The sequence below is a fragment of the Mandrillus leucophaeus genome, unplaced genomic scaffold, assembly GCF_000951045.1.
Source record: "Mandrillus leucophaeus isolate KB7577 unplaced genomic scaffold, Mleu.le_1.0 Scaffold561, whole genome shotgun sequence".
Taxonomy (NCBI): domain Eukaryota; kingdom Metazoa; phylum Chordata; class Mammalia; order Primates; family Cercopithecidae; genus Mandrillus; species Mandrillus leucophaeus.
Window position 1 is genome coordinate 875,423 of NW_012106042.1, and position 18,106 is coordinate 893,528.

An 18,106-nucleotide genomic window follows, 5' to 3' on the forward strand; every position below is an offset into this window, starting at 1 on the left:
TTAAAAAAAAAATGAAGAAACAAAAAAATGGAATATATATAACTAGTAAGGAGATTAAATCTGCAAGAAAAAAATTGCCAATAAATACAAGTCCTGGACCTAATTGCATCACTGGTGAGTTCTATCACACATTTGAAGAAATAACGCCAGTCCTCAAACTTTTCCAAAAGATTGAAGAGGAGGGACACCAACTCAAACTGTGAGTCTACACCTACACGGATACTAATGCCAAACAAAGACACTACAAGTAAAAAAACATCAGAACAATATCATTTATAACCAGTGATGTAAAAATCTTCAAAGTACTAACAAACCAAATTCAGCAGCATATTAAAAAGGGTTACATATCATGATCAAATAACATTTATTTCTGAAATGTAAGGATGGTTCAGCATATGAAAATCCATCAATGTAATATACCACATTTATAGAGTGAAAGAAAAAAAAAAACACATAATCATCCCAATTTATGCAGAAAAAGCATTTGACAAAATCCAACACACTTTTATGATAAGAACACCTAACAAACTAGGAATAAAAGGGAAATACCTCTACATAATGAAAGTAATATGTTAATAAACCACAGCAAACATGAAACTCAATGATGAAAAAAAAGAACAATTCCTAAGATCTAGAGCAAGGCAAGGATGATTGCTTTTGCTACTTCTATTCAATATAAGTAGCCAGAACAGACAAGAAAAAGAAATAAAAGACATTTGAATTAGAAAGGAGGAAGTAAAATTATCTTTGTTCATAGATGATGTGATCTTATATGTAGAAGACACTAAAGATTACACAAAAGTATGTTAAAATAAATGAAATCAGCAAAGTAGTAGATACAAAGTCAATAGGCAAATACCAATTGTATTTCTATATGCTAACAATGAACAATCTGAAAAGGAAATTAAAGGAACAATTCCATTCACAATAGCATCAAAAAGAAACAAACTTAGAAATCAACATAACCAAGGAGGTGAAAGACTTATGCAATGAAAACTGTAAAACATTGTTGAAAGAAACTAAAGAAGACACACGTAAAGGGAAACATATCTTATGTTCATGAACTGGAGGAGTCAATAGTGCTAAGGTGTCAATGTTACCCAAAGTGATCTACATATTCAATATAATCCCTATCAAAAACTCAATGACGTTTTTCATAGAAATTAAAAAAAAATCATAAAATTCACATGCAATCAACAGGGGCCCTGAATAGCCAAAACAATATTAAAAACAAGAGCAAAGCTGGAAGACTCACACTTGCTGATTTCAAAACTTATTACGAAGATACTGTAATCAAAACAGTGTGATACTGGTACAAAGACAGACATATAGACCAATGAAATGTGGTAAACAACCCAGAAATATATCCTCACACATATGATCAAATTACAATTATTTGAAAAAAGTTATACTTATGGTATAAAACATATTTTGAAATATGTACATATTGTGGAATTGCTAAATCAAGTTAGTTAACATATATCTCAACTCACCAATAATTTTTTTGTGTGTGAGAAAACTTAAAATCTACTCTCTTAGCCAAATAATTTTTGACAAGGGTGCCTAGACCATTCAATGGGGGAAAGAAAGGTCTTTTCAACAAATGGTGCTGGAAAACTTGATATCCATATGCAAAATAATGAATCTGGACTTTTAAAACCATGTACAAAAATAAACTCAAATTGATCAAAGACCTAAATATAAAACCTGAAACTACAAATACCTTAGAAGTATAGACCCATGACATTGGCTTTGGAAATGAATTATTAAATATGACATTGAAGGAACAGGCAAGAGCACCCACAAAAATAGACAAATTGGACTTTATAAAAATTGGAAAAAATTACATCAAAAGACACTATCAACAGAGTGAAAAGGCAATCCACAGAATGGGAGGAAATAGTTACAAATAATATATCTTATGAAGTAGTAGTATCCAGAATATAATAAGGAACTCCTATAACTCAACAATGAAAAAACAAATAACCCAATTAAAATATGAGCTAAGTAACTGAATAGACATTTCTCCAAAGAGTATATACAAATGACTTAATAAGCACATGAAAAGATACTCAACACTACTAATCATGAGGAAAATGCAAATCTAAGCTACAATATTATACCACCTCAGACCCATGAGGATGACTACTCTCCCCCGCCCCTGCCAAAAAAAGTAAAGAACAAGTATTGTCAAGAATGCGTAACAATCGGAACTTTTGTTCACTATTGGCAGTAATGTAAAACACCAACCAGATGGTGGCACATACTAGTTACACGCCTTGCAGAACTCTGAGCCAAATAAACTTCTTTTATTTATAAATTATCTAGCCTTGGTTATTCCTTTATAGCAACACTAAAAGGTCTAAAATAACCACACTTCTAAATGCTAAAAATAATCTTTCCTAGTTTCATTATAAGTCATAGTTTCTCACATTCTGATAGTAACCTTAAATGTAAATATATAGCAACTAATACAAGGTCAATAATTTTAGGCAAGAAGAAAATGATTTTATCCATTGAACAGAACTGCCCAGTGTTTCCTAAGATGAGAACAGACTGTTTTAGAAAAATGAGCTAGAACTTTACCTGCAAGTGTAATCCTAGTACTGGAACTGTTGCATTCTAAACGATGAGAAGGAAGTAAGTTGAGTCTTTCATTTGTATCAAAAATAAAGAATCTCTCAAGTCCTTGATATTGTTTTGTTATAGGCTTCCTTCTGCAGGCTATTTCTTGTAACAACTAAGAAACAAAATATTCAACATTATAAAGTTTATTTTCTAACTCATTAACACAAACAAGCATATTCATTTATCAGATACCTACTATATACTTGGCACAAATTCTTCCCTCATCAAGTTTAGTTTCTAACAGTGGAGACAAATAGTAACACAACATTTTTGTATATAGTAAGTTCTAACTACTGTTATAATGATTCTCTGAAAGTTGATATTAATCCAAAAAGGACAGAAATTCATGAAATAAAATAATTTTTTTTCTTTTTCTTCCTTTATTTTCATCCCTCAGTGTCCTTGCACATAAATTATCCTGGAATTCAGAGTTACTTCCACATGCAGTGGCTGTGAACTAGTGTCTTTGTCTATATATAAAATAATTTCAAAATTGAAGGTAAAATACCAATGGGAAATATCTGACCTGACAATGGTCATGGAAAAAAATGTAAGTTAACAAAACACTCATCATGAAGCAAATATACAAGTAGGAAACTGAGGCAAGAGGAAGATAAGTAATTTACGAAGTTTATATAGCTAGAAACTAGCAGACCTAGGCTTTGAATATAGGTCTGACTGATTTGAAACGTAGACTTATCCTGCCACCCTATTAAGTCATTTTTACATGTTCTTATTTTAGAATTGAATATAACTGGAACTTTAAAAAATGTGAATCCAGTAGAAACAGATTAGGAATTCATTAGTAATAGCTCTAGATGAGGTTATAGTATAATCAGAGTAGCTATCAGTTTTTAACAATTCCCTAATGAATCTAATCTAATTAATGCCCAAATATAGTCTGTTGCAATAAATCAATGTAAACCAAATTACTTTAATTTAATATAAATTTATAAATTATATAAATGAGATAATATTAAAGAACAAAGCTAGTGACCAATAAAGCATGTCATTCAAAGACAAATCCAAATCCAAAATTCTAAGCACATATTCCCTGGCCCTCCCAGACACTGATAAACAATTATAGAATTCTTTCCACTCCAGTGAAGCTTATATTTGAATTATGCAATTGCAAATCTGGAAGAGTTTTGAATGTCTTGGTTTACAGATAAAAATCCTAAAATAGTTATGTTTTATTACTTTTAGCACAAACTTACAACGTTAACTATTGATAGTTTTAGAGCCAGAACAAAGGACACCTGACTAGTCCATTGTTTTCCTAGCTACTGCCCTACAAATTAGTACTTAATTCTGTAGGAAGTTCCACCTTACACAGAAATCATTTTCTAAAAACTGAAGTACAAAAGAAACAATTTTATACTCAATTTGGATGGAGCATAATAGATTTATAAGTAGTTTCTTCTGATGGAATGACTTCTACTAGGACAGAAAAAGAGTAAAATAGGTTCAGGTTTAGTTCTTAGGAATGAAAAGAAAGTAGATTCAACCACTTTATTCAGAAGCAGGAACTCAGTCTGCAAACTGTGAAGCACCAATTCTGATGGCCACTTCAGAAAGCTCTATTTTACAGCTCCCTTCCATCTGCTTTTCACCTTTTGTTTTGCAACTCTTCAAATTCTCTTGTGATCCAACAAGTTAATTCTTTACAGAGATTGGCCATCTCCCGTAATAAGATGCTCAGGAGAACCTTTGGCGCTCAGCTTAAGTCCTGTCTTACCAGTGGTGGACAATGTCTGTGAAACTATTTACACTTTTTTATTCATCAGATATAATTACCTAGGAATGGATTAAAACATTCTTTATTTTATTTATATAAGGGGCAATCCTGGAGTTAGAAACCCATTAGTTTGTTGAGAATACTTCTAAAATCCTACGACAGATTATTCCTGAAAAAACTTCAAATCTCTCAATCCAATATCCCCCATGAGGAAAAGGCAATCTTTACATAACACTATTTTATTACTGTCCAGGACTACATTTAGTCTCACCTAATTGAAAAAAACAATAACCATGTAAGCCATTTTACAACAGTCACTGGCTTTTGATTATGTCAGCAGGTTTGAGCTGCTGAGAACTTTATGGATCCTATGCACTTAAATACTCATTCAGATTGTTTCCTGAACTAGCTCTGTCAGAACATATTTTATACTGAGCAATATTTTATACCGAGCAATGGATAGTCTTAAATTGAATAAAACAAGAACGTATCCCAGCCACACACACATTCTCATTTTTTTTTTCGATGGAGTCTCACCCTGTCACCCAGGCTGGAATACAATGGCACAATCTCAGCTCACTACAATATCCACCTCCCAGGTTCAAACGATTCTCCTGCCTCAGCCTCCTGAGTAGTTGGGATTACAGGTGCCTGCCACCACGCCCAGCTAATTTTTGTATTTTTAATAGAGACGGGATTTTATCATGTTGGCCAGGCTGGTCTCAAACTCCTGACCTTGTGATCCACCCACCTCGGCCTCCCAAAGTGCTGGGATTACAGGGGTGAGCCACTGCGTCCAGCCTTTTAAAAAAAACAAAAAACAAACAAAACAAAAAACAAAAAACAAAACAAAACAAAAACAAAACAAAACAAAAAACCCCAACAATTTCTAAGTTCAGGGGTACTTGTGCAGGTCTGTTACACAGGTAAATTTGTGTCATGGAGATTTGTTGTACAGATTATTTCATCACCCAGGCATTAAGCCTAGTACCCACTAGTTATTTTTTCTAATTCTCTCCTCCCACTCATCACTCTCTGATAAGCCCCAATGTATACTGTTCCCCTCTGTATGTTCATGTCACATACCTTCCTTTTAAGAAACAGCTAAACCTAATGACACACCTGTTACATTAATTGAATAGGGTAGCATGTATTAACACATAAAAGAAGTAAAGGAACCCTTCTGTAAATTATTGGTGTTATGTAGGTCACAGCTATCCTGACAGACTCTGATCAGCTGAGAGTAGACCAGAAAGTCGATGGGATGCAAATCATCAGACTATGTAACTAAATGAAAGTTTCCCTGGATTGGATAAATAGGCAGGGCCTGAGGGCAATACATATTTCCGTATCCTCTCCTGCTGAATTGAAGAGAATGACAGGAAAGAGTTTTTCCAGTGAATTCCTTTGAGTTTATGATTGCTTTATTGCTTTTGAGTCAGATTCATAGTTCATTAATTTTTACTTTTTTCTTGCATTTGGGATTATAAATTTCTCAGTAAGTAGTATTTGAGTTTCATCCTATACATTATTTATCTGTGATGTTTTTGCTTACATTCAGTTCTAAATATTTCTACCTTCTATTTTAATTTTTTTCATTAACCTAGACATATTTGGTCCGGTGCAGTGGCTCACACCTATGATCCCAGCACTTTGGGAGGCCGATGCGGGCACATCACGAGGTCAGGAGATGGAGACCACCCTGACTAACACGGTGAAACCCCGTCTCTACTAAAAATACAAAAAATTAGCCGGACGTAGTGGTGGGCGCCTGTAGTCCCAGCTACTCAGGAGGCTGAGGCAGGAGAATGGAGTGAACCCGGGAGGCGGAGCTTGCAGTGAGCCGAGATCGCGCCACTGCACTCCAGCCTGGGCCACAGAGCGAGACTCTGTCTCAAAAAAATAAATAAATAAAATTAAAATAAATAAATAAAAACCTAGACATATTTGAATTGTATTAATTTTGTTAGCATTTTGCTATCAATTTATAATTTATTGTATTATGATTGGAAAACACAGTGTGTAATATGATTTCTTTAGCATTTGTTGAAACTTCCTTTGTGGATTTATTTTTGTAATATTTTGTAACATGTATTTTGCAAATGTTCCATTTGTTCTTGCAAAGAACACACATTCTCTAATTATTGAGCATGTGGTTCTAAATATGTTCTTTAAGCTTATTTGTATTGATCAAATCTTCTCTATCTTTATTAATAGAAAATCATATTAGATTGATGGATCTGTCAATAATACCACGTGATTTTGTCCATTTTTGCTACAATATATCTGAGGCTATATTGATAGGTACACACAAATTCAGATTTTCTTTAATCTTCCTATTAAATAAAATGATTTTAACATCTACACAATGGTCCCCTTTACCCCAATAATGTTTTATTACCTTAAATTTTTATTTATTTTTTTTAATTAGTGCTTGCCTTTACTCTGAAATACCTTCCTGCCACCCCATGTTTTAAGCAGGTGTCTGGTAAAATAACTCTACACACACACACACACAGTTCACATTTATTCTAATTACTTATATGATTGAATTTATTCCTGTCAGCTTGCTTTAGTCTTTCTACTTGCTGTCAAGAACAGTGAAGGGTCTGAGATTTTACCCTACTTGCAAACCTGTTACAGTTTCACGTATGCTGGAAGAAGATACAAGTTTCCTTGGTCAGAGACAAAGGATTTTCTCACTCACAACAATAGCAGTTGCCAGAGTATCATCATTTGCACCAATTCCCAGAACCCAATTTTCACAGGACATCATGAAGAGAGCCACGTGACATCTGCACATACCCTGAGCTGTGGTTCAGGAGAGAAATCCTGACCTTAGGAAATCCATTTTATACTGGGCAGTAACCCTGCCTGACCTTTGCCAGGGGAAAACATTATTTATATGATACCAGACAATAAACGAACCTAGTCTTTGCTCTGAAGAGGGACATAATCTCTATCGTTCAAAGCTGTTATCTATACAAGCATTCTTGAAAATATACTTTGGAACAAATAGAGTCAGTGGTTTTGCTCAAAAGATGTGCAAAAAAACATGAGCGACCCAAGAGGAATTGTATACCCAATACTTAACCATACTATTTTTCCTTTGATGCATTTATTTCCTGACTGTTTTAGTTAATTGAGTTTTCTATATTCCCCTTTTCCTTTAGTGTTTTGGATGATATACATTGTGTCTGTAACATTTTAATTGTTACTCAAAGTATTTAACATGTATAACTAAAACACTAAGTCAACAACAATTCCTACAATGGTCTCTACCTTCTTTATAATACAGAATCTTAGTACTTTTAACTGTAATCATACATATCTAACAGTCTTACAAGTTATGGCACATATTATTCTCATTCAAATTTCTTCTTTTGTAATTCTCAAGTTGGGCATTATAATAATTATTTTGTAATACATCTAATGTATTTTTCATTTTTCCCTCACACCATTATTTCTTGCATCCTACTTCTTCCTTCCGGGTTTAATTTCTTTTTTGAAGTATATCATTCAGATGTTCATTCAAGAGGGGAAATAACTAAATTACCTGAACTTTTGTTTAAACTTGCCATTATTTCATTCTTGGTCTTGAATGACAGTTTTGCAAGCCTTGGAATTCTAGATTGTTAGTCAGTTCTATTAGAAGTTTAAAGATAATGTTCCACTGTGTTACACTGTTGAGGCTCCCTGTTGCTGTGCATGAGAATTTTACTGTCAATCTAGTAATTGCTTTTGGAGATAATTTTCTATTGTCTTTTATTGTTTTTAAGATTGTCTATGAGGTATCTCAAACAAAAGTCATAATGTGGATTTGTTTTTATTTATAATGTTCTGGAATTGTACTTGGTTATTTTACAATCTGTCATATTACTAACTCTTCACATGTCTTTGCTGCAATACAAGCAATTTTTAAAACTTACCTTCCAGGGTAATATTTCTCTCCTTATTTGTATTTAATATGCTGTTTAGTATCCATTTAATTATAATTTGAATAAATATATTTTGAATGTTAGAACTTTTTATTAGCCTTCATAAATGGAGCAGTTCATACTATCTTAGTCTTAAGTTCTTTTTATTTCTTCCTATTTTTAAACATTTTAAATATAATCTCAGAGGACAGAGATTGAGTCTCTCTCTAGAGCAAAGAGCAGGTTTGTTTACTGTCTAGTGTAATAAAGATAGTCTTCCTCTAGGACAAAGGTCTGGCAGGCTTACTGCCCAGTGTAAAAGATCGGGCTTCTTAAGGTCAGGATTCCTCACTTATCACACAGCTCACTGTATATATAGATGTCACCTGGTACTCTTCATGTTGCCCTTTGGAAATGTGGAAATTGAAGTTCTTGTTTTCTCTGCTGAAATTCATGCTATGATCAATTATTTTCTTCACTGAGGTAACGAGAAGATAAGCCCATCTGAAGTGGAGCTTTATTTTGTGGAATCTATTGTGGGATAAGTTGTAAGGATGTCCATTTATAAAGTATTAGGATTTACTTCTGTCAGATACATCAGGGTATTAATAGGCATGGATTAACAATAATGTTAATGTCTTGGCTTGACAAGCAAGAAATATATACGCAAATGTATATTTGAGTAGGTATATCCAAATCTATGCTAAATGAAAGCCCAAGACATCTATTTTCCAGGTGAAATGTTTTATTGACCTAGCCAAGATCACTTGCAGAAATCAGTTTCCTTTCATCTTGTTGCACCTATGTGCATGTTCCTAGTGCATTCCTTACATGACTGATCAGACATTTAGGGGTCTAAGTTTTTGCAGAGGCCTCAGTTTCAATTTCGTATCTCACAAAGGCACAACATCTGTAACAAAGTGGGCACAGAAAACCAGCCCTCCAAGCAGAAGTAGAAACAACTCAAGTATTCATCCTTCTGCTTTTTTGCTTCCCTCTTCAGTTCAGGAACCATAGGAATTCATTTTATATGACTTTTGAGCATTATTAAAAATATTTGCCTCACTTAAATTTCCAAAGAATGTATTATTAATATTAACAATTAGTAAAGATTTCTAGTATATAGAATGAAATTCAAATATAGTTTTATAACGTGGTAACAATGAAAAAATGAGCAACTTTTCCTTTACCTTTCCTGTGAGAAGAAACAAAAACTACAACTCCATTTCTTTATTAGCCATCTTCCTGAAATAATTACCTTCTTCATCTTATACTTACATTAAACCACAGTAACTGGTTCTATCTAGATATCTGCATTTATTTCACTTTGACCATTGACTATACTATCGTAAAAAATTAGAAAGGATTTATTATACTGTATTATTCATAATGAATTTCATTTGGAAAAGTAACAGTGCTCTTACTATAGTGCATAAGGTGGGCCTTAAAGTATTATTTATCACAGCAAGCCATTTATTAAAATGGCATTCCTCATATTAGAATTTGTCCTAGAAGTCATTAATGTTCTCTTCCATATGAGTCACTCTTCAACTATCTCATAATAATGTAAGGCAGCACATTTTAACTTTAATAGGAAGTAACTTGAGAATGTATTGTGTCACTAAGACATTTTCTTATAAGATTTCTTATAAAATTCTAATATAATAAACATAATAGAGATTTACCAGTGATGACTTTGTAGTTTTTGAATCTTCAAAGCGTGGTGTCTTATGCAGATTGCTGAATTCCAAGGATTCTTTGATGTCTTGAGATAATTTCTCCTCAATGGGAGGTTTTTCTAAATCTATACTTAGCAAAGTATCCTTGCTTTCAAGTGATATGCAAGAATCATCAGACTTTTGATTACTTTCTAAACCTGTACTTTTCTCTTTTAAATTTATTTCAAAGGAGGTGTTTTCCCCAATTTTTTCAATGTCAGGAGAATACACATCAGGATCCACGATGTTGTCAATATCTGTGTTTGAAGTTTCTGCTGTTAAAAACACACAGTTACAAAAGGTACATAAACAAATTTAAACAAATAATAAAACTGTTAATAAACCAAAAGTTCTGCGGTGAAAAAAAAACTTTATCAATAAACACTATTTCACAAATTCCTTTACTGATGTTTTAGTGTTATAATACTTTTACTATGCTTATATTCATAAGTGGTAATCATAATTCCTTATACAGCCAAATATTAATGAGCTAGACTAGTAAAAGAAGGTAATATTTTATTTTGTAATGAGATCTTAAAATTTATGCAAATTTTTATTTCAGCCTGTGGTTCAATTCTCACGTTCCCACCTCCTCCTCTCACTCAAATTTTACAACAATAATTCATGAGAAGTAACACAGAGGGAAGATTTTTTCATTTTGCCATTTTTCCCTAGCATGCCTAGCAATAAAGAGAGGGCACAGGGAAATGTGCCAGATGAAAGAAGAGCAGCAGCTGGGGGCCCAGAAAATGTGTAGCACGGACACCTGCCTCTAGAAAGCTACAAAATGAACAAAATTGTATTAGTCATCCACCTCATTATGTCTGCTTTAAATAAATCATTTGGTTTACATCACTGGTTTTTAACCTGGTTGCACAGTAGAATCATCTGAAGGCACTCTTTAAAATTGTCAGTGTATGGGCCTGACCCCAAACCAATTAATCAGATCCTGAGAGTGGAACTCAGGCATTGGTCTTTTGAACTTCCCCTTGCTAAGTTGTCCAGGTAATTACAGTGTGTAGCACAGTAGTGAAACATCGATCCAGATTTTCTGAAAAATAAAAATTCTTTGAATGTTTACACCACACTGCTTTCATTTTAAATAAATGTACACCATTATCCAGATTGAATATAGCTTCTTCTGGTTATCCCTTACTCTGTTTCAAAAACAAATGTCTCTATAAGTAGACTATGTAAAATAGTAGAAACTTTGAATAAAACTGTCTCCAGTGATGTAAATGCTTTACAGCTTTACAAAGGACTTGCTTGTTGCAATCAAATGTTTATATAACTCGACAATTTCAGATAGTATTTTGAACTTCTTTCAACTTCTGCTACCTCTTTGATAGCATATATATTGGGAGAAATAAAATAATCTCTGTTTCAGAGAAACATCTTTAGAAGAAAAACTTTATAAAATCTATTCAATACAATAAAACTCCCACAATAATGTTGTTCTTCCCTCTTAAACCTGAATGGAAATTATCCATTTTAGGGGGAGAAAAAAATGCCATTTCCTATATTAAAATGTCTACAACTGAAGTAAAAGGCAGGACTTGACCACAGAGGCAGGGTCTGGGCTTCAGACCAGATTGAAGACTAGTGGAAACAGGGAAGTCAAAAGTACCTCTCTCCATAAGACATGCCCACATAGGTGCAGAAAAAGCTTTTGACAAAATTCAACATTCATTCATGTTAAAATCTCTCAATAAACTAGGTATTGAAGGAACATACTTCAAAATAATAAGAACCATATATAACAAACCCAGAGACAACATCATACTGAAAGGACAAAAGTATTCCCCCTTGAAAACTGGTACAAATGAGGATGCCATCTCTCACAACTCCTATTCAACATAATACTGGAAGTCCTAGCAAGGGTAACCAGGAAAGAGAAAGAAATAAAGGGAATCCAAATAGTAGGAGAGGAAGTATCTCTGTTTGCAGGCTACATAATGCTAAATCCAGAAAACCCCATAATTTGAGCCCAGAAGCTTCTTAAGCTGATAACTTTGGCAAAGTCTCAGAATACAAAATCAATGTGCAAAACTCACTAACATTCCTATACACCAATGACAGTCAAGCCAAAAGAGCTCCAATTGCTAAGGCAATCCTAAGCAAAAAGAGCAAAACTGGAGGCATCATGCTACCCAACTTCAAACTATACTGAAGAGTTACAGTAACCAAAATAGCATGGTACTGGTACAAAAACAGACACGTAGAGCAATGGAACAGAACAGAAAACCCAGAAAATAGACCACACACCTAAAACTATCTGATCTTCAACAAATCCGAGAAAAACAAGCAATGGGGAAAGGATTTTCTATTCAAAAAATGATGGTGGGATAACTGGCTAGCCATATGCTGAAGATGGAAGCTGGACCCCTTCCTTACACCATATACAAAAATTAACTCAAGATAGATTAAATACGTAAATGCAAATCCCAAAACTATGAAAACCCTGGAAGACAATCTAGGCAAAACCATTCAGGACATAGGCACAGGCAAAGATTTCATGACAAAGATGCCAAAAGCAACAGCAGCAAAGCAAAAATTGACAAATAGGATCCAATTAAACTAAAGAGCTTCTGTACAGTGAAAGAAACTATCAACAGAGTAAACAGACAAACTACAGAATGGGGGAAAACTTTTGCAAACTATGAATTTAACAAAGGTCTAATAGCCAGCTTCTATAAGGAACTTAAAGAAATTTACAAGAAAAAATCAACCTCAATAAAAAGTGGGCAAAGACATGAGCAGACACTTTTGTAAAAGGGACATACATGTGGCCAACAATCCTATGAGAAAAAGCTCAACATCACTGATCATTAGAGAAATGCAAATCAAAACCACAATGAGACACCATCTCACACCAGTCAGAATGGATATTATTAAAAAGTAAAAAATAAAATAACAGATGCTGGTGAGGTTGTGGAGAGAAAGGAACACTTATACACTGTTGGTGGGAGTGTAAATTAGTTCAACCATTGTGGAAGACAGTGCAGTGATTTCTCAAAGACGTAAAGACAGAAATACCATTCAACCCAGCAATCTCATTACTGGGTATATATCCAAAGGAATATAAATCATTCTATTATAAAGATACACATACATGTATGTTCAATGCAGTACTATTTACAATAGCACAGATATGGAATCAGTCCAACTGCTCATTAATGACAGACTGGATAAAGAAAATGTGGTACATATATACCATGGAATACTATGAAGAAAAACAAAATCATGTACTTTGCATGGACATGGATAGAGCTGGAGGCCATTATCCTTAGCAAACTAACAAAAGAACAGAAAACTAAGCACTAGTTTATAATTTATAAGAGGAAGCTAAATGGTGAGAACACATGGACACTTTAGAGGGAACAACACACACTGGGGCCTATTGAAGGGTGGAGGGTGATAGGAGGGAGAGGAGCAGGAAAAATAATGGGTACAAGGCTTAATAAATGGATGATGAAATAACATCTACAACAAATCCCCGTGACACAAGTTTAACTACACAACAAACCTACACACTCTGAACTTAAATGTTTAAAAAAAAGGCATGCCTACCAGTGACATGTCAGTTTACCACTGCTATGGCAACATCTGGAAGTTACCATCTGTTTCCCCAGCAACAACCTGATGACCCAGAAGTTGCCACTCCTTTTCTAGAAATTTCCAAATAACTCATCTTTTAAACTGCATGAAGTTAAAAGTGGCTAAAAATATTGCTGCAGAGCCACCTCTGAGATGCTACTCTGGGTACAGTGCTTATGGGGTAAACCTGTTCCAAAAGGAACACTGCCTTTGCTGCTGCTGTACACTGCTACTTTAATAAAACTTGCTGTCTAACATCACTGGCTTGCATGGTGCAAGCCGTCAGTGGATCTACCATTCTGTGGTCTGGAGGATGGTGACCCTCTTCTCACAGCTGCACTAGGCAGTGCACCAGTGGTTACTCTGTGTGCAGGTTCCTACCACACATTTCCCCTTTGCACTGCTCTAGTAGAGGTTCTCCATGAGTGCTCTGCCTCTGCAACAGACGTCTACCTGGACATTTAGGCATTTCTGTGCATTCTCTGATATCTAGACAGAGGTTTCCAAACCTCAAGTCTTATCTTCTGTGACTCGCAGGCCCAACACCATGTGGAAGCCACCAAGGCTTGGGGCTTGCACCCTCTGAATCCAAGGCCCAAGCTGTATCTTGGCCCGTTTTAACACTGACTGCACTTGGAGCCACTGGGACATGGGTGAACAGAGCAGTGGGGCCCTAGGCCTGGCCCATGAAACCATTTTTCCTTTCCAGGTATACAGGCCTGTAATGGGAGTGAATGCTGTGCGGATCTCAGGAATGCCCTAGAGACATTTTCCCCATTGTCTTAGCAATCAATATTTGGTTCCTCTTCATTTATGCAAATTTCTGCAGCTTGTGGCTCAAATTTCTCCCCAGAGAATGGGTGTTTCTTTTCTACCACATGGTGAGGCTGCAAATTTTCCAAACTTTTGTACTCTGCTTCCCTTCTAAACATAAGTTCCAATTTCATACCATTTTTTTGTGAATGCATACGACTATATGCTTTTTGAAACAGCCAGGTCACTTCTTGAATGCTTTTTTTTTGCTGCTTAGAAATTTCTTCTGCCAGATGCTGTAAATCATCACTCTGAAGTTCAAATTCCACAGATGTCTAGGTGGAAGAGGGAGGCAAAATGCTGCCAGTCTCTTTGCTAAAGCATATCAAAAGTGACCGTTACTTCAGCTCCTAGTAAGTTCCTTATTTCCATCCAAAACCATCTCAACCTAGACTTCATTGTCCATTATCACGATCAGTATTTCGGTCAAAGCAATTCAACAAGTCTCTAGGAAGTCCCAAGCTTTCCCACATCTTCTTTTCTTCTTTTGAGCCCTCCAAACTGTTCCAACCTCTGCCTGTTACTAAGTTCTAAAGTCAGTTCCACATTTTCAGGTATCTTTACAGCAGTACTTCACTTTTCTGTTACCAATTTTCTGTATTAGTACATTTTAAAACTGCTATAAAGGACTACCTAAGACTGGGTAGTTTATTAAGAAGAGAGGCTTAATTGACTCACAGTTCCACATGACTGGGAGGTCATAGGAGCCTTATAATCATGGCAGAAGGTGAAAGGGAAGCAAGGCATGTCTTACATGTTGGCAAGGGCTGAGGATCTGCCACACACTTTTAAATCATCAGAGCTCATGAGAACTCACTCACTATCATGAGAACAACATGGGGGAAATCACTCCTATGATCCAATCACCTCCCACCAGGTCCCTCCCTCGACACATGGGGATTACAATTTGAGATGAGATTTGGTTGGGAACACAGAGCCAAGCCATATCATAGATATAAATCTAAAAATTATGTACAAGATCTATATGAGGAATTCTATAAATTCTGATTAAAGAAATCAAAATTCTAAATAAATAGAGAAATATTCCATGTTCATGAATGGGAAGATTTAATATTGTCAAGGTATATTTTCCAAACTTGATCCATAGATTCATTGCAATCCCAATCAAAATTCCTGCCTTTTTATAGAGAATCAAATGACCCAGGATAGTGAACACAATATCGAAGAAGAGCTAAGTCAGAAGACTTGATACTACCTCACATCAATATCACTATAAATCTATAACAACCGAGAGAGTGTGTGGTATTGGAATACATGTAGACAAATAGGTAAATGAAACAGAACAGAGAGTCCTGAGTAGACCTATATAAATATTGTCAACTGATCTTTGACAGAGGAACAAAGGCAATACAACAAAGAAAATATAATCTGTTAAGCAAATGATTCTGGAACAACTAGATATCCACATGTGAAACAATACATACAGACACAGACCTTGCACCGTCACAAAAATGAACTCAAAATAGATTGCACCCTTGCATATAAAAATGCAAAACTATGAATCTCTCAAAAGATAGCATAGGATAAAACATAGATGACATTGGATATGACAATAACTTTCTAGATACAACATCAAAGAAAAAATTGATAAGCTAAACTTTATTAAAATAAAAACTTACACTCTGTGAAAAATAGTCCAGAGAATAAAAAGGCAATTCATACATTGAAAGAAAATATTTGGAAAAGATACGTGATAAAAGAGTGTTATGCAAAAGATACAAAAAACTCTTAAGCCTCAACAGTAACAAAATAAACAACCCAATCAAAACATTAGCTAAAAACCTGAACAGATATTTTAACAAAGATACACAGTTGGCAAATAAGCATGTTAAAAGATTCTCGATATCATATGTCAACAGATAATTGCAAATTTAAAAAAAGAACAAAGAAATAACACTACACAATTGCTAGAATGGAAAAAATCTGAAATACTGACACCAGATGATGGTGAGGATATGGAGCAACAGTAACTTTCATTAATTGCTGGTGGGAATGTAAAATAGTATAGCCACTTTGGTAAGATAGTTTGGCAATTATTAAAACAAAACTAAACATATCTGTACCATATGATCCCATAGTTATGCTCCTTGGTATTTACCCAAATAAATTGAAAACTTAAGTCCCAATCAAAACCCATACATGAATATTTATAATAGTTTTGTTCATAATTGCTAAAGCTGGGAACAACCAAAATGTTCTTCAATAAGTGAATGGATAAATAAACTATTGTACTTCCATACAATTGAATATTATTTAGCACTAAAAGAAATTAGAGATCAAGTCACAAAAAGACATGGAGAAACCTCAAATGCATATTACTAAGTTAAAGAATCCAATTATTAAAGATAGGTACTGTATGATTCTAACTATATGACATTCTAAAAAGGCAAAACTATGAGGACAGTAAAAAAACTCACTGGTTGTCAGGAGTTGGTCAGAGAGAGGGATAAACAGGTAGGGCACAGATAATTCTTAGGAAAAGAAGGTATTCTGTATGACACTATAAGTGGTAAATACATATCACATTATACATTTGTCCAAACTCATAGCATGTACAATATCAAGAGTGAACTCTAATGTAAACTATGGACATTGAGTGACAATAATGTATCAAAGTAGATTCATCCATTGTAGCAAATGTACCGGTCTGGTTGCAGAAGTTGATAATGGGGGAGGCTATGTATGTGCATGGAGCAAAGGGTATACAGGAACTCTCGGTACTTTCTGCTCAATTTTGCTGTGAACCTAAAACTGCTCTAAAAAGTAAACATTTCAAAAATGTGTCTTTAAAATGACAATTACATGGGCATTTATGTGCATTATTTTCTCAGAGGCAACAGAAACACCATGCACTAGCTTGATCAAACTATACTCAACTTCAGTAAAAGATTGGAGTACTGTAAAGTCCTAAATTCCCATGTGGTTGTAGTTCATATTTGGCCATAATAATTTAGTGGTTTAGTATTTGAAAATGTCAAGACCAGCAGGATTACCACACATCTACCACTGCTTTCTATCTTCTGCTGCCCAATCAGAAAGTAATCATCAGTTTTACAACTATTTATTTCAGATATGCCCTCTGATATCTCTCAAAAATCTTATCTTCACATATGATATATTTATTAATTTTTCTTAAAACTCTAGGTAGATCAGATCTAATAGTTAAAAGGAGACTTGAAAATTATCTAGTTCCTACATTTTTGCTTAGGAAAATGAAGTCTAAGCAAGTAAGTGACATGTTCAAGGTCAGACAGTAATTTAAAGGCAAAAATTGAAACAAAATCTGACTCCTAGGCCAGGATACTTTGCTGTGACTCTCTTTAAATGATCTCACAATCTGGAAATTGAAACCACACATATGCACACATCATTCTAATCTATAGGTACCTAGGGAACTACTAGTAACAGTATCATAGATATATAAGCACGATTATTTGTTTTGTTTTATTTTGTTTCAGATGGAGTTTTGCTCTTCTCGCCTAGGCTGGAGTGCAGTGACATGATCTTGGCTCACTGCAATCTCTGCCTCCTGGGCTCAAGTGATTCTCCTGCCTCAGCCTTTTGAGTAGCTGAGATTACAGGCGCCTGCCACCATGCCCAGCTAATTTTTTTTTTTTTTTTTTTTAAGTAGAGATGGGGTTTTGCCATGTTGGCCACGCTGGTCTCGAACTCCT

At 34.7% G+C, this 18,106-nt stretch overlaps 1 protein-coding gene across 1 annotated transcript in view; it reads right to left on the reverse strand.

The window, feature by feature from the left end:
- The window catches only part of ZBBX (zinc finger, B-box domain containing), a 143,378-nt gene that overhangs the window by 55,881 nt on the left and 69,391 nt on the right, over window positions 1-18,106 (reverse strand). Inside the window, exons 15-16 of the mRNA XM_011998231.1 lie at window positions 9,969-10,276; window positions 2,587-2,740 (exon numbers count right to left, since the gene is read on the reverse strand). Of these exons, the coding sequence (XP_011853621.1) occupies window positions 2,587-2,740; window positions 9,969-10,276 (462 nt within the window). The remainder of the gene's footprint in view (window positions 1-2,586; window positions 2,741-9,968; window positions 10,277-18,106) is intronic.